At 35.1% G+C, this 13,923-nt stretch overlaps 1 protein-coding gene across 4 annotated transcripts in view; it reads right to left on the bottom strand.

The window, feature by feature from the left end:
* The window catches only part of ARB2A (ARB2 cotranscriptional regulator A), a 385,998-nt gene that overhangs the window by 179,133 nt on the left and 192,942 nt on the right, over positions 1 to 13,923 (bottom strand). For all 4 annotated transcript variants that reach the window (XM_074995328.1, XM_074995326.1, XM_074995329.1 and 1 more), the window contains one exon: positions 4,919 to 5,137. In XM_074995328.1, the coding sequence (XP_074851429.1) occupies positions 4,919 to 5,137 (219 nt within the window). The remainder of the gene's footprint in view (positions 1 to 4,918; positions 5,138 to 13,923) is intronic.

The raw sequence follows: 13,923 nt of genomic DNA, 5'->3' as shown, positions 1-13,923 counted from the left end.
ATCAGACTGCTTAAATTTACCAAAAACATACTTGCCTGCCTTTGGTAATATAATTATAGAATATTTGTCAGTTTAAATTGTTTGGCTGTGTCTACACTGGCACAAATCTTTGAAATAGCCATGCTAGTGGCCATTTCGAAGATTACTAATGAGGCGCTGAATTGAACATTCACGCCAAATTAGCATTAGCACACTTCCAGCCGCGGCACGGTGCGGCTACATGGGGGTCCTTTTTGAAAGGACCCCGCACATTTCAAAATCCCCTTATTCCCTTCAGCTGAAGGGAATATGGGGATTTTGAAATGTGCGGGATCCTTTCGAAAAGGACCCTCATGTAACCATGCTGCAGGCATTCGAAAGCAGTGCTTTCGAAGTGCTGTGGCTGGAAGCGTGCTAATGCTAATGGAGGCACTGAATATTCATTTCAGCGCCTCATTAGTAACCTTCGAAATGGACATTAGTATGGCTCTTTCAAAGATTTGTGCCACTGTCGACAGAGCCTTTAAGGAACACAGAAAAATACTAGATTATGAATAAAGAATAAGCTATACTAAAACATCTTTAATTGATGGATGCTCAATTCAGAACACTATTACCAATTGTAATAATGTTGTGAAAGATATCTATGTGCACCGCATATCATATTATAACATTTTATGAGCTATGGCAGCACACTCACTCATACTTAGGATGGGCTGAGTATGGATTTACATTTAGGAGAGTTTTTCACTGCAGGACAGACACTTTCAGTGTGGAAATATGCAGGGAGTGAGAGATGGAGGCAATGATCACATCACATTGAGGCATATATTTTATTTGCATAGGTAAAGCCTGCGCTAGAGGCCAGCACATTGTGTGTTTAGCTAAGCAATTAACAAAAGTTGGGGGACTAAATTTCCGGGAGAAGTATTAGCCAATATGTACAGAAGCAGCTTCTGGTGATCTAAGAAAATCTCAAGTCTATACACAGGGAGTGGAAATATGTTTTTGAAAAGTATGTATGTACATATTTAGCTATTTGACTCAATTCTCAAACCAACACATTAAAAAAAACAGATGCTTTTTAAAATTATCTGTTGGCAATATGCTTGTTAAAAGCTGATCACTAAGAATATTAAAATTCACTGTGCATTAATTAACACATTATATAAAAGTAAAATGTCTTTGTTTCATCATTTTACCAAGTACTATAGTCAGTGCTGATCATCAGGGAGTTTTTGCCTTGGTTTATGTGGCTGAAAAAAACCCTAAATTTATAGGATTAATATTAAATTGATGACATTTTCTGTCTTCACTCTTGAATTCAGTTGGCAGATGTTTTTAAGAACAAAAAATTCTGTCTTATTATAAAACATATTAAGTAGGTTTTCCTGCCATTATGTCTGACACGATGTTTATTGCCCAGACCAAATCAATCCGCTTAACAAGCTATAATGTATGCCTGCAAGTACATTATTTCATAGTTAAAGAAACTTACAGCATGAAACAATAGGTACTTTGATCTCTCATGCTCCACTCTTAATGTAGTGCACAATCTGCCGGTTAGTCATCCAGTTTGTATTCACCTGGTAAGTAAAATATGTTATACTCTGTGATAATCTTAAAAGTGTAAGCCTCTGTTGTTACTTAAGCCTGTGTAGCTTGGATATTAACATTATTTGAAGTAAAGATTATAAAAACACTTGAAGGAAATATTCATTTTAAAAAGGAGCGAGGAATGAAACTAGCTCAAATAACAAAGATTCACTTACTCATCAGACTGCTGTAGGTATAAACCCATGGTTTTCAACCTGGATTGGCAGATGCCTGGGGGTCCCCAAACTATGTCTAAGGGGTTCACAAAAGATTATGGATTCCACAAAACAACAGTTTTCAACTGGGGGTCTGTGGTCTGTCTCAGATTTTAAAAAGGTTGCATCTCAATTAGAAATACCTAAAGAGTTCACAAATGGGGGCGGGGGGGGAGTTAGAAACTACTAGTCTAAACAATTCAGATTTCATAACTGAAGTTATCTAGTACTACTAATTAACAATTCCCTCACCAGTTCTGCCAATGTATTTTAATTCTCTCTCCCCACCCCCAGATACCTGTTTCTACTTCAATATTTACCATGGCTAGTGTGAGAAAATCCTATTTCTTTACTAACCTTGGATCTCTGCTCTCTGTGACAATTAGCCTGTCTATGACAGTTTACCCTATGGCAAAATAGATACAACAATGCTTACCTGCCTTAAAGGGCGATATAAGGCTTAATTAAGGTTTGTAAAAATGCTTTGATGATATGTGCTGTAGAAGTACATCACAACTTTATAGTATTTTAGGGGTCTCCAAATCCCACAGAATAAATGGCTATCTTTATTGCTAAGGTAGTTCAATTTTCTTTTGAAGCAGGTAGGCAAGTGAACTGATATTATTTGTGTAGGCATAGAACAATCCACATACACTTTTACCTAGTGCTTTTTTGTGCCAGTACTTGCCAGTACGGAGTACTAGCACCTCTGCAGCCATGGGATTGGATTGTGGGGAATAGGGAGCTGGCTGAGTACTGGCTCCTCTTTCTTTTTTTTTCTTAATACCAAAAAGGCACTGATTTTACCTCATTTTAAAAGACTCTATATTGTTTCCTACTGATGAAAGTGTAACAAGGGGGTGCGCAAAGTGGAGGGGCAGGCCCACGACATTTCATAAGGGGGAACTTGATCAGCTGCAGTGTCTCACGCTCATCCATCCGATTACAAATGTTGAAATCTGTTACTGTTTTTAAACTCTGTGATTCACATTTCTATACCCATTGGTAAAGTTTTTACATTCTACAGACTTTCTTTCTTAAATGTGCTGAAAGGTTCCCTCCCGCATATGAACATAACTAAACTTCCATCGATTTGGATTACATTAGACAGATGGGGGGGCCTGATAATTGCAGAGATGAAAAGTGGGGCCTGATGTAAAGAGTTTGCTTGCCCTGGTGTAAAGTAACCTTTCAGATTTGGAAGCCGACAGCATCAGGTGACATTTGCACACTTTTGGTTCATCCTGATCCCAGTGAATCCACAAGAGGCACAGAACTAGGCCCACATGTACACCGCACGTGAAGACTTCTGCTGTTACGTTCCATGCTTTTTTGTAAAAATGGAATTTCAGTACTCAGCTTTGATATAAGTATTCACTGGACGAAGAGAACAGTGCCAAAAACTTGCATTTTACATGTTCTTAAGGCTTCAAGAAACCACTGTGTGTGTTCTATCAAGCAAAACAGACACAAAACGAAAGACATCCTAGACAAAGAAATGTGAAAGGATCACTGTCATTACAAACAAAAGCTAGTCCTAATACCAGCACTGGATTGTTGGGACTAGACTTGAGAACTGGCCCAACTAGCATATGCATCCTCCTTGTGGGTGAGGCTGCTCCTCTCAAAGGCTGGGATCGGCAGATTGATATAGTTCACAAAAAGCATTGCCCTCTGGTCACTTTCTACAGACATTTGTAAAGGTTCTTACATTTCCACAGTCAGGAGAAGAGTTTATTTCCTGAAAGGTATTTTTTTTTATGTTTGTTAATGCTTCTCACAAGCCAGCTGTGTGAAATGTTTAAATAGGCAGTAAAGCTGTAAATCACTGTTCAACTAAAGCACAATCAATATGAACAGGCTGAAAATTAAAATGATTCTAACACCTATTTTCTTGGATATTTCTCTATTTCACACCAGGAAGGAAATTCTTAATGTTTTAAGCACACTGTGGCATTTCTGACATGTTTTAATGTTGAATAAAAATGCTAACTTTCATAACAAGGGCTTTGAAAATTGCATGACTGTCTAGAATATATAATGCATAGTATGTATATGAAGGAGAATGTGTCAAAGTGCAAATAATATTGTTTGTGCCCCCCGCAGAATTAGAAATCCTTGGGTAGCACTGTTATAACGATCCCATGCTGCTAGCATTACAAAGTGCAAAGGTTCACTGAGTAAGAAAAGAGCAAGGGACAGAGTTCCTCATTACACCATTCTTGAACTATTCTAGCTTAAATATTTATTAAGATATTAATAACTCTCTCTCTTTAGCTGCCTTCAGAAGCTTAGTGGAAATACAATGGATGGCTGCTCATATGAAAACAATACATTATAGGGTAGAACTGCTACCACACAAGATGAACACTAGTATTTTGCACAATACATTATTAATTCAGCAGGTAATATATTAAAAATTATTAAGCTATAACTATTGCCTTCCAAGTGTAAGATAACAATGTTGTAAATATATGCACAGTATGTTGTATAGTTAATACCTTACCAATGCCTGCATTAGGTGTTTTTTATGTACACATCTACTTATAAAATGTTTTACAAAGTCTTCGATGTTTTTAACACTTAGCACAGTAAACTCTTTCACATCTGGCATTCTATTATCTGGAACTCTTGAATAACTGGCATTTTAACCATAAGTAAATTTTGGTTACATTTTCCATAGTACTGTATAGTGACAGTAAATAAAAATACATCAAATACAGCATAAGTTTACAATGTACAATACTACTGTTGATAAATAAAGTACTCTGAATACATTTTGTTTGTTTCCTAATATCTAATCTTGTTTTTCTTTAGTGTTATGTATTGCTAGGTAAACTTCTCTATTATCCAGAATATTTGACTCTCTGGCAACCTGCTGGTCCTGCTGGACATAAAAGAGGTTACTGTATGTTCTTCTGGAGTTTATTTGAAGTTTCTTTGAAAACAGAATACAAAGTATGCAATGCTACCAAAACTTTGTGTGACAAAAAATATCAATACAAGATAGCATCATTCACTTTAAACGAGCTCTCTAGCATAGAGTTTATTAATGTAAATATATACTAACTGTGAAATAGATTGGCAAATAATTTAGTAAGGGAAAATGAAATTAAAAATACACTTACTCTAATATACAACTGCACAGTTTCTTTTTCTTTTTGTGGGTTGCGATACTTCTCGTAGAAATCACGGCGCTTTTTTGTTTCCTTTTGGACTTTATCTTTTCTCTCTCTCTTTTCTGCAGGTTCATCTGAGCTATCAGAAGACAGCTGTACTTGGGCTTTTGTCTTTTCCACTTCAATATAGTTCTCATTGGGATTCAGTACTATTACTCCATAGCCTTCCTGTATCAGGAAAAAAAAACAATTTTATAACAACACTGTAAAGAACTAGAAGAGTTTGATTTTTGTAACTAAGGATAAATACATGGATGTGTATGTATACATATATTTCTTCTTCATCTATATTCATATGATCTGTCTGTTTCACCTTTTAAAAACTGTTTTGAAAATGCGTTGGTGTTAGCTTATATTCATAACTACATGTTATTTTATAAGATTTTATCAGAAAGCTACTAGAACTAAAAACATTATAATTAAGTTTGTGTCCAGCTAATATAACTTGTACAAGAGAATGGCTATCTTCCAAATAAATCCCTGGAAACTATTCACCAGAGCTTAAAATAGTAACAACCTTTTGTCTAGCTGACCACCAGCATATGATGCACAAACTGATAGTTACAGTAACCATGAATCAATAGCAACACTGATTCAGCGATATTGCTTACGACTCAACTCTGTTACCGTAGAATGACTTCTAAGTACCAATTTAAAGCTCAGCTAAAACTTTAAGAGAAAGTTATACATTGTATTCTGCAAAACCAGAGAAAAATCTATATTCTGTAGATTATGATTTTAAACAACCGTGGTTTTTTTGCATGCCTCAAGAAATTGAACTGTTAGTGAATATACAAATCTACATAAGAGAAATAAATTCTGAAGGAAATAGCTATTTGATTTTACTGAATTTAAAAACAGGTTTAAAATACTAACAACTGACAAAATATAGTTAGATTTATGGGAATAACAGCATTTTAAAATGGAGGAACTGAAGAGAAGGATGAATAGTAACAGAATGGGCTCCAATAAAAATGAAACACTCCTTTATAAGTAATTTTTAGAAATAAAGATTTAATTTTTAACATATTCTGTTTTAACTGGCTATCAAAACATGATTTCTGCCTTTTAATCTCAACTTTAATTTTATATTCAGGCCAAGTGAGAAGATCAAACAAGCCTACATACCTAACTGACCAGAGTAAACCAAATCTATGCCAACAAAAGATACTTTATTTGGTCTTGCTTTATTCTAATCTGTATAGCTATTCAAAAATCTTGTAACGCTTTGTGATCACTGTCAGGTAGACAGATTGTCACTTGGTGATTTTCTACAGTTGGACACACTCGACTGGTTATTAAAATCACATTTGAGGAAAGTTCCTACCCCTCTTCCTTGTGCCTGTACAACTTTTCACGCCCTTCTCAAATTTCTGCTATAACTTCTCCTCCCACCAAAAGTAAGTTAAAGGACACTGCTGCACTCTGCTAAACAGGGTGAAATAGAGGCATTCAGTACACTGTCTCTGGTGTAAGGAACATACTCAAAAAAGGTCACCATAGGCCAAAGAGAAAATTGCCTCCTCACTAGATTCTGTACCATGAGTAAGTGGTCTCCTGTCATGTTCCTTCCCTGCCCTCTCTTCTGAGTGAATTGAACTTAGGAGGAGAAAAAAAAAAAACCCTGCATAAAAATCTACAAAAACCAAACCACCACCATGAAACTTTGAAATCCACTTATCCCATAACTGGATATTAAAAATAAATTACAACATTATTATTATGGAGTAGGAAGATAGGACCGTACTATTAAGTATATTTTTCAGCTTTTAGAAATGAATTTAAGTTTATGAATCTAAAACAAACGCATCACAAAACAGATTAGTAAACCTATGGAAAAATAGTAGTCAATTAGGAAAGTTACATGAAAGTACACTTTTTGTGCTATGCTAAGTGGTAGGAAGAAATGCTAACATTTTCAAAACAAACTACATGAATTTCTTTGACTTTTAGATTGCAATGTAGAAAGCTTTAGTTTGTTGTCTGTCATCTTATCTGTTCATTTTCACTGCAGAAATTTTGTGTACTGATTCTTTTTCCTTTCTGTAGAAAGCCAAATGCAAAATTCCTGTATTCATTGTGCTTTTATGTACTGAAATTTGAAACTATGTCCACTAAAATCTGGCCACAAAGGAGGCACATAAATCTTCAAAGAAGTTGAATTTGTCTAAGTTATTGATTATGTAACTGAAAATTACATGAGTCATTTGTCCAATTTTATGAGGACACAATGTCAATTTTTCACAGAGACATCAACAGATGAAAAATGATTCCATTTTTAAATTCACTACTACATAAATAAAAGAATTTTTATCAGTCAGATTTTAAAAACTGTACAACATCTCCCTTTACATTTTTAATTTTTTTCTACTTTTTCAAAGAGGCTCCCTTATTGCAAAAACACAGTTAAGTAATGCCTGAGAAAAATCTGCCAAATGAGTCTCAAAACCTATTGTTAAAGAGAGCCTATTTCAATATTGTTTAGTTTATTGGAAGATAAATATTTTCATTCTGCATTTAATTTTTCTTCCATAATCACTTCAATCCAAGTTGTAGGACACAAATAATGGCACCAACAAGAGAATTTGATCTAACATAGTACTCACCCTTATGAAACCATATAGATACACAAAGTAACATCTATAACTGCAAGAATTTAACTTCTAACAGGATATACTAAATCATACAAATATATTCCATCAAGAATCATCATAATTAATTAAAGGGCCATCCTCATCCTGCTGACCTATGAAAATTGTGTGTTTCCTAAGTTCCAGCAATGTCTGGAAAAATTATACAATAAGTAACACACATTCGCAGTATCAAATGTCAAACACAGTCACTTATAAAGTTTAAAGCAAAAAGTACAATTAGAAAATGACGAGTACAGAAAAAAAGATAAATGCTCCACTTACTTGAGGCATTTGCTTTATCAACTACATAGTAGAGTTTATCACAGATCATTACTATGTCTGCTCAACAAAGATGGACAAATACTATTTAAAATTATAGTCTATCAAAAGCCTGTTCAGACATGTAACCCTCATTTATTGTAATATCAAAAGAAAGGAAAACGCTAATCTCACCTTTAATCTAGAAGCACATGTAGTGTTATTAAAATACTAGATATGATGAAATCTTTCATAAATAAATACAAGTTGCCAGGAGAATTTCTTAAGGCTGTGTTCATTTGAAAAAGTTAGATATATTATTCTTGTATATAGCGTGAAAGTAGCTTTTGTCCTGAAGAGGAGATTATTTGGATTTGAGACTGAAAAAAATTAGACAAATCAAATTACAAATGCTCAAAATAGCACTTTATCTAGTATAATTTTGCAGTGTAAAAGCTTTTCAAGAGCAGAGAAGTTTCTTCATTGTGTTCAAATGAAACTGGTCTGCTGTTGAAAAGTTATTATATACTGCAACTTTATATTTGATAAACTGCTATTTTTTGAGCATTTGTAATTTGGTTGGTCTAATTATTTTTCTGTCTCACATCAGAATATACTCTTCAGTTCTTCAACCAACTGATACAAACCAATCCTAATATACTATCGTATCTCAGAGAGAAGTAGTATATGTGTTATAGTTAATTAACTCCAAGTTTGTTTGCATATTACATCTATGACTATATGTTATAATCAAGAAAAATACTGATAAAAGTAAGCTTCATCTTATAATTTATCACACTGAAATGATTAGTTCAATGGATGTAATTGTAGATTTTCCATCAGAGAGATGCAGGTAGTCTTAAATTGCCAGCATATTGATATGTATTTCCTCAAATACTATTGCTTCAGAAAGGTAAATTAAGAACACACAGTTCATACAACTGCTCCCTGAGGTTTCAGAATTGTAAAGAGCACTGCATACAAACCGTAGTTTCAAGTTTATAAAACAGACTTACAAATATATAATAGTTCACTTATTTATTCAACAGATGATTGCTAATGAGAAAGCAGACAGGTGCTGGAAAGCACAAAAATCATAAATAAGCAAGCTTGACAACAGACATCATATAAATGGAGACCTGCACTAATCACCAAAATAAAGCAGTATGAAATAGGACAGTACTTTTGTCCTCTATTGAAACTTTACACCAAATGTTTGAAACTGAAATTATATCCAAGTTAATTTAACCTGTTAGTCAGCTATCGGAAGGTCAAAGACAATCTAACATATTTGAGGTAAATTCTGAATCTTTTCAAGTCTCTTGTGGCTGGCTAAATGAATAATGAGCTGAAAGCATTCAGCCCTGCATATTAATCCACCAAAATGGGATGCCATATGTGACCAGAGAGGTCAGGGGCTAGAGTGGAATCCCTTGACCTATGGAACTATCTTCTTGGCCTGTAAGTAAGGATCTACAAGCGATCATTTTCCTAAGCTTTATCAATCTGATTTTTCAAGTTCAGAATTCTATTTAGACTCTTTGCAACAAGATTAGCGCTAATTCTCAAGGAAAAAGGAACTCAAAGTGTTTTGGTCTGTAAAATATACCTGCCCATGGTTAAAATGGACATAGCAAGGCCCATTCATCTTTCTGAAAAATGTACGTTCTGTTTATTTCTCAACTCTTTCATGAGAAGGGTACATATATGTCACAGTTGAACCATCCTAGGTGCAACAGTGGGATGAGGTCATGACAACCAATCAGAAGTCACTAGTGAAGCGTTAAAGTAAACATAGCTGTTGGAGATGCAGCTCAGCTTGAAAAATGCCCCCTCCATTATTTGAGTAATTTTCTCAAGACGTGACCTGAGACTGAAACGCCTGAAATGTCAGTTGACTTCGTTTTGTGTTTCCAACCAACGTGCATTTTGGCAACTGCACCCTGCTAACATTTTGCAATATTTTCATCCTAGCTACACCTCAACTCTTAGGTTTCTGAATTCCAGTGCTGTGTCCAAGTGTCTAAAAATGCCATGCTACTGCCAAACATACATTGTCCCAGCAAGTTCCCAACTTAAAATACCTCATCAAGTTAGTCAGGAAAAGAAAACATGCCACAAAAAGTTTTTAGAGGACCACCTGTTGTCTATTATTTTTACATAGCACTTACTCATAAATCATAACACAGGGTAATTAATCAAGCTGTCAAAGAGAAGGTCAAAGGTTATGTGGGGGAGTCAGAAGGTCATGCATGGGCTGATAGAGGTCAGGGTCACACCGCATTCCTCATTATCAAGTTGGGATGAGAGACGGCCCAAGCAAACAAAAGTGAAAGCAGATGGAGAAGTGAGTGGATAAAAAAAAGAAAATTTCACAAACAAAAAGAAAAGTGAAAGAAGAATGTCAGCTGCCTTCAAATAAAGAGCAGAATAGAACAGAAATACACTGATGCTCTCAAAAGGTCTCACACAACATAAAGAAACTACAGTTTGATTATTTAAATACACTTAACATTACTTTCTCCCATCTACATTCTTGCTTATACTTGGTTCTATAAGTTCTGGTTTGGTTCGGTTTCACATCTTAAAGTTAGCATTTTCAAGGTGAATTAGACAAAAGTACTCAATTATCTGATAAAGGTTGAGTCATGCATAGAACTATTTTTAAATGCTAATTTTCTTTCAAAATGCTTATGCATACAACCCATTGATGTTCAATAAAAAGGTATAACCCGATGGAAAGATATGTTAGAACTACACTTTTCATACACACAAATACAAAAACAAAACATCATAAAAGTCCCTTTGGATGACACAACAGTTATAAAATATTCTATCATTACACTGACCTGAATTAGATGCAGAACACTGTGCAAAATTAGCTGTCACCCTTTCCTCAAAATCTTTGTTAATCTCATTTTGAATGTTTGCAGCTTTATCAACACATGCATCAATGTCAGCTCCTTGGTTACTGAACCGCTGTACTTGGAAGAAGATATAATTAAAATGTTTTGGCACAGAAAAGGTGAAATTGTATCTTCCCCTGTTCCCTGAGGAGTCTGTGAAACATGTAGACTATATTGACAAACACATACCCTTGTCTAGAGCTCTGTCATCCCAGGTCACCTATCTGCTGTTTATTTCAAAACATTCACTTTACACTTACCCATAGTCACCTGCTTACTTTTAGTAGATATTAGAGCTACAAAACAATAAATGTTGAATTTCTTTTCCTCACTACTGCTTTTAAATTTGTCACTGCATTTGGCCAATATCGACTTGCATTTTATCTACTGTACTTGTCTTATTTTATCGCACACTATCTTTATGGTAATTAAGTATACGTAATTCATGTTTTGCTTTGCTATTTGCTAACCTGGTTTAATGCAACCATATTAAACAAATCAAAATGATCACAATGCTCAAGATTAAAAGTCCAATATTTATTACGTTTTGAGTCTAATTTTGAAAAGTTTTACACTCCTCATTCTCAGAACACTGGACTCACATGATAGGTAACTTTGCAACCAATATTTTGTAGTTTGCATCTATGCATAACCAGTGACCAAAATACCTCTATTTGTAAGCACTGTAACCTTAACTACTACATGATATGCACTCCAGAACCCAAAATTGGCCAAACCAATGGCTTTTCTATATATTTTGTGCATTTTATTTTTCTGAACTCCCACAAGCTTTATGGAAATGTACTGTGAGAGCACAACTCCTAATATGGAGTTTCAGTACCTTTTCAATCACTGCCGCATTTCATCATACTTCAGCATCTACAATTAATATCCAATGGCAAGCAAAATGTCCAAGAAACTTCCAAATTTCTACAACATTTGCTCGGCTCAAAAGTAAATACATATAAAGCAATTATTTCCTTGATTGACCACTGTTTTACTAGAACAGCCACATGAATGGTCCTTAAAGACGAAATCTGGGCTCTGGAGTTGAACAGGACAGAATTTAGCCCAACAATGCTGAGACAGGCTGAACACAAACTTTTCACACTCATTATTCCAAGTTGGAATAATACCTGCTATACCCTCCCTAGTCTCTATATGCACGTCTGAGTTCTTCTGAATTCATGTAGTTACACTCCCACAGCCCTGTCCATGCCATCTTATTGCGATGTGTTGCATATTTCTTCATTCCTCGTATTTCACAGGTCTTTTCCCCACCTCCATGCAACTACTTTCCTTTCTCCTCTCCACAGAGCTTAGGTGGAATGCAAGATCTTCAATATGACCTCTGTGAAGCTCTGATTTCACCGTAAGAGAACTACCTCCATCAAGATTTTAAAGGAAAAATTACATGGGACTTAGCATGTTCAATACTGTATAACAAACAGAACAGTAACTAAATAATCCGCACAAAAGCCAGGTGAGTACTGGGTACCATTAGTGCTGTTTCACAGACAGGAAATCTAAAACAGGGAGATAGTCTGTAAGGGGCAGCTATGTTAGTCTGTAACTTCAAAAATAACAAGCATTCATATAGTACCTTAAAGACTGCCCACAAAAACAGCCCACACGCTTTTGTGGGTAAGACTCCTTCAGATTATGGGAGCAGATAATTAGAATCCAAGGTTTTTATAGTGGTGGGGGGGGCGGGAAGGGAGAATGAGGAAGGAAGGGAAAAAAGAGGCTACCCATCACTAGTAGGACCAGCAGATGAACAGATAAAACAGCGATGTTAATTGACTTTAGGAAAGTTGAATAGAGTAGCAGCAGCAGAGCTGGGATACAAATCCAAGAGTTTGTAGATCATTCTTAGCTACTTAAGGTATTTCTGAGATGTCCATCTGAGTTCTCATCTCCAAATTCAGTTAGCTGAAGATTCTGCAGCTTTCAAAAGTATATCAGAGCATGTGTTTCTGACTTCTTACCGCATACATAGTGTTACACAAGAAGTATGCATAGATAGATAGATATTACAGGTTTGATATTCTAATTTTTGAAAAACAGTGGTGGAGCACAAGATGATATACTTGGATTTCTCCTACTAAGATATACGTCATTTTCTCACCTACTGCAGTAGTGCAAAACATTTTCTAAAGGCAGCTTTGTGAACTGTTTGACAACTTTTTCGGCGGGCTTAGAGGCGATTCTGAGTTTATAACGTTTTGCTTCTAGAAGGGCATCTGAGCAAGCCGCCTTGATTCACTTTTTATCTGCATATATAGGCACTAAATCCATACGAAATAAGATTCAGCACAACGTTTTAGCAGGTATATAGTTAGGCTTTTTGTCTGGTAGCTTAAATGGAATGCATTTCATGCACAGTGCTTTTGGCAAAATCTTGGAGATACCTAGACCTTGAAAGGTAACTCATGTTTATTGGTGAGCTTTGTTTGTGAGTATAGTCTAAAGCTCTTGAATCTCAATTAAGCAAACATCAAGTATTTCAATAAGCATATATCTGTGGCCATTTCCATAAGAAAAAATATTACTTGGAATCTAAGAGTAAAGTGTTTGGCTCATATCCTACCACCCACAAACAGGTGCAATTCAGTACATCTATGCACTTTCCTTCCCACAGTGACCTACGTCAGAAGACCTTCGTATACTTTTTCTGCTAAATAATTTAATTACTTATGAGTTATGGTTTCTTTGTAACCTTTTAAATGACTAACTCATTAAAATGCAAAATTATGCAAAACATGATGTCACTGGGTCAAACAGCTGTGTTGGTAAAATTATGGCTGTGAAACTCCCAAAGAACATGAAAATATTAATAATTTATATCGCTCATTAGATGGCAAAAACTCTTTAAACAGATTTAGAAATGAATTAATTTTATAATCACAAAATGCTACGCTACCTCATGCTAACAAATCTTTATACCATCTGTGACCCGTTAGCATATATAAAATATAGTAAATTTCTTCTGCTAATAAGTTTGATTTTAAATACTGATGAAAAATGCTTTCTGAAACTTACATATGGGAAGCATTGTACTACAGTGAAAAAACTCCTTGTTTAGGAATTTATGACCACTTAACTTTTCCTACATACATAAAATACAGCACAACAGAAAAGGCACTAAAAGTCAAGA

Source organism: Carettochelys insculpta, chromosome 5 (assembly GCF_033958435.1).
Source record: "Carettochelys insculpta isolate YL-2023 chromosome 5, ASM3395843v1, whole genome shotgun sequence".
Taxonomy (NCBI): Eukaryota; Metazoa; Chordata; order Testudines; family Carettochelyidae; genus Carettochelys; species Carettochelys insculpta.
The sequence above is the reverse complement of the archived record's forward strand: the minus strand, read 5'-3'. Positions and strand labels throughout refer to the sequence as shown.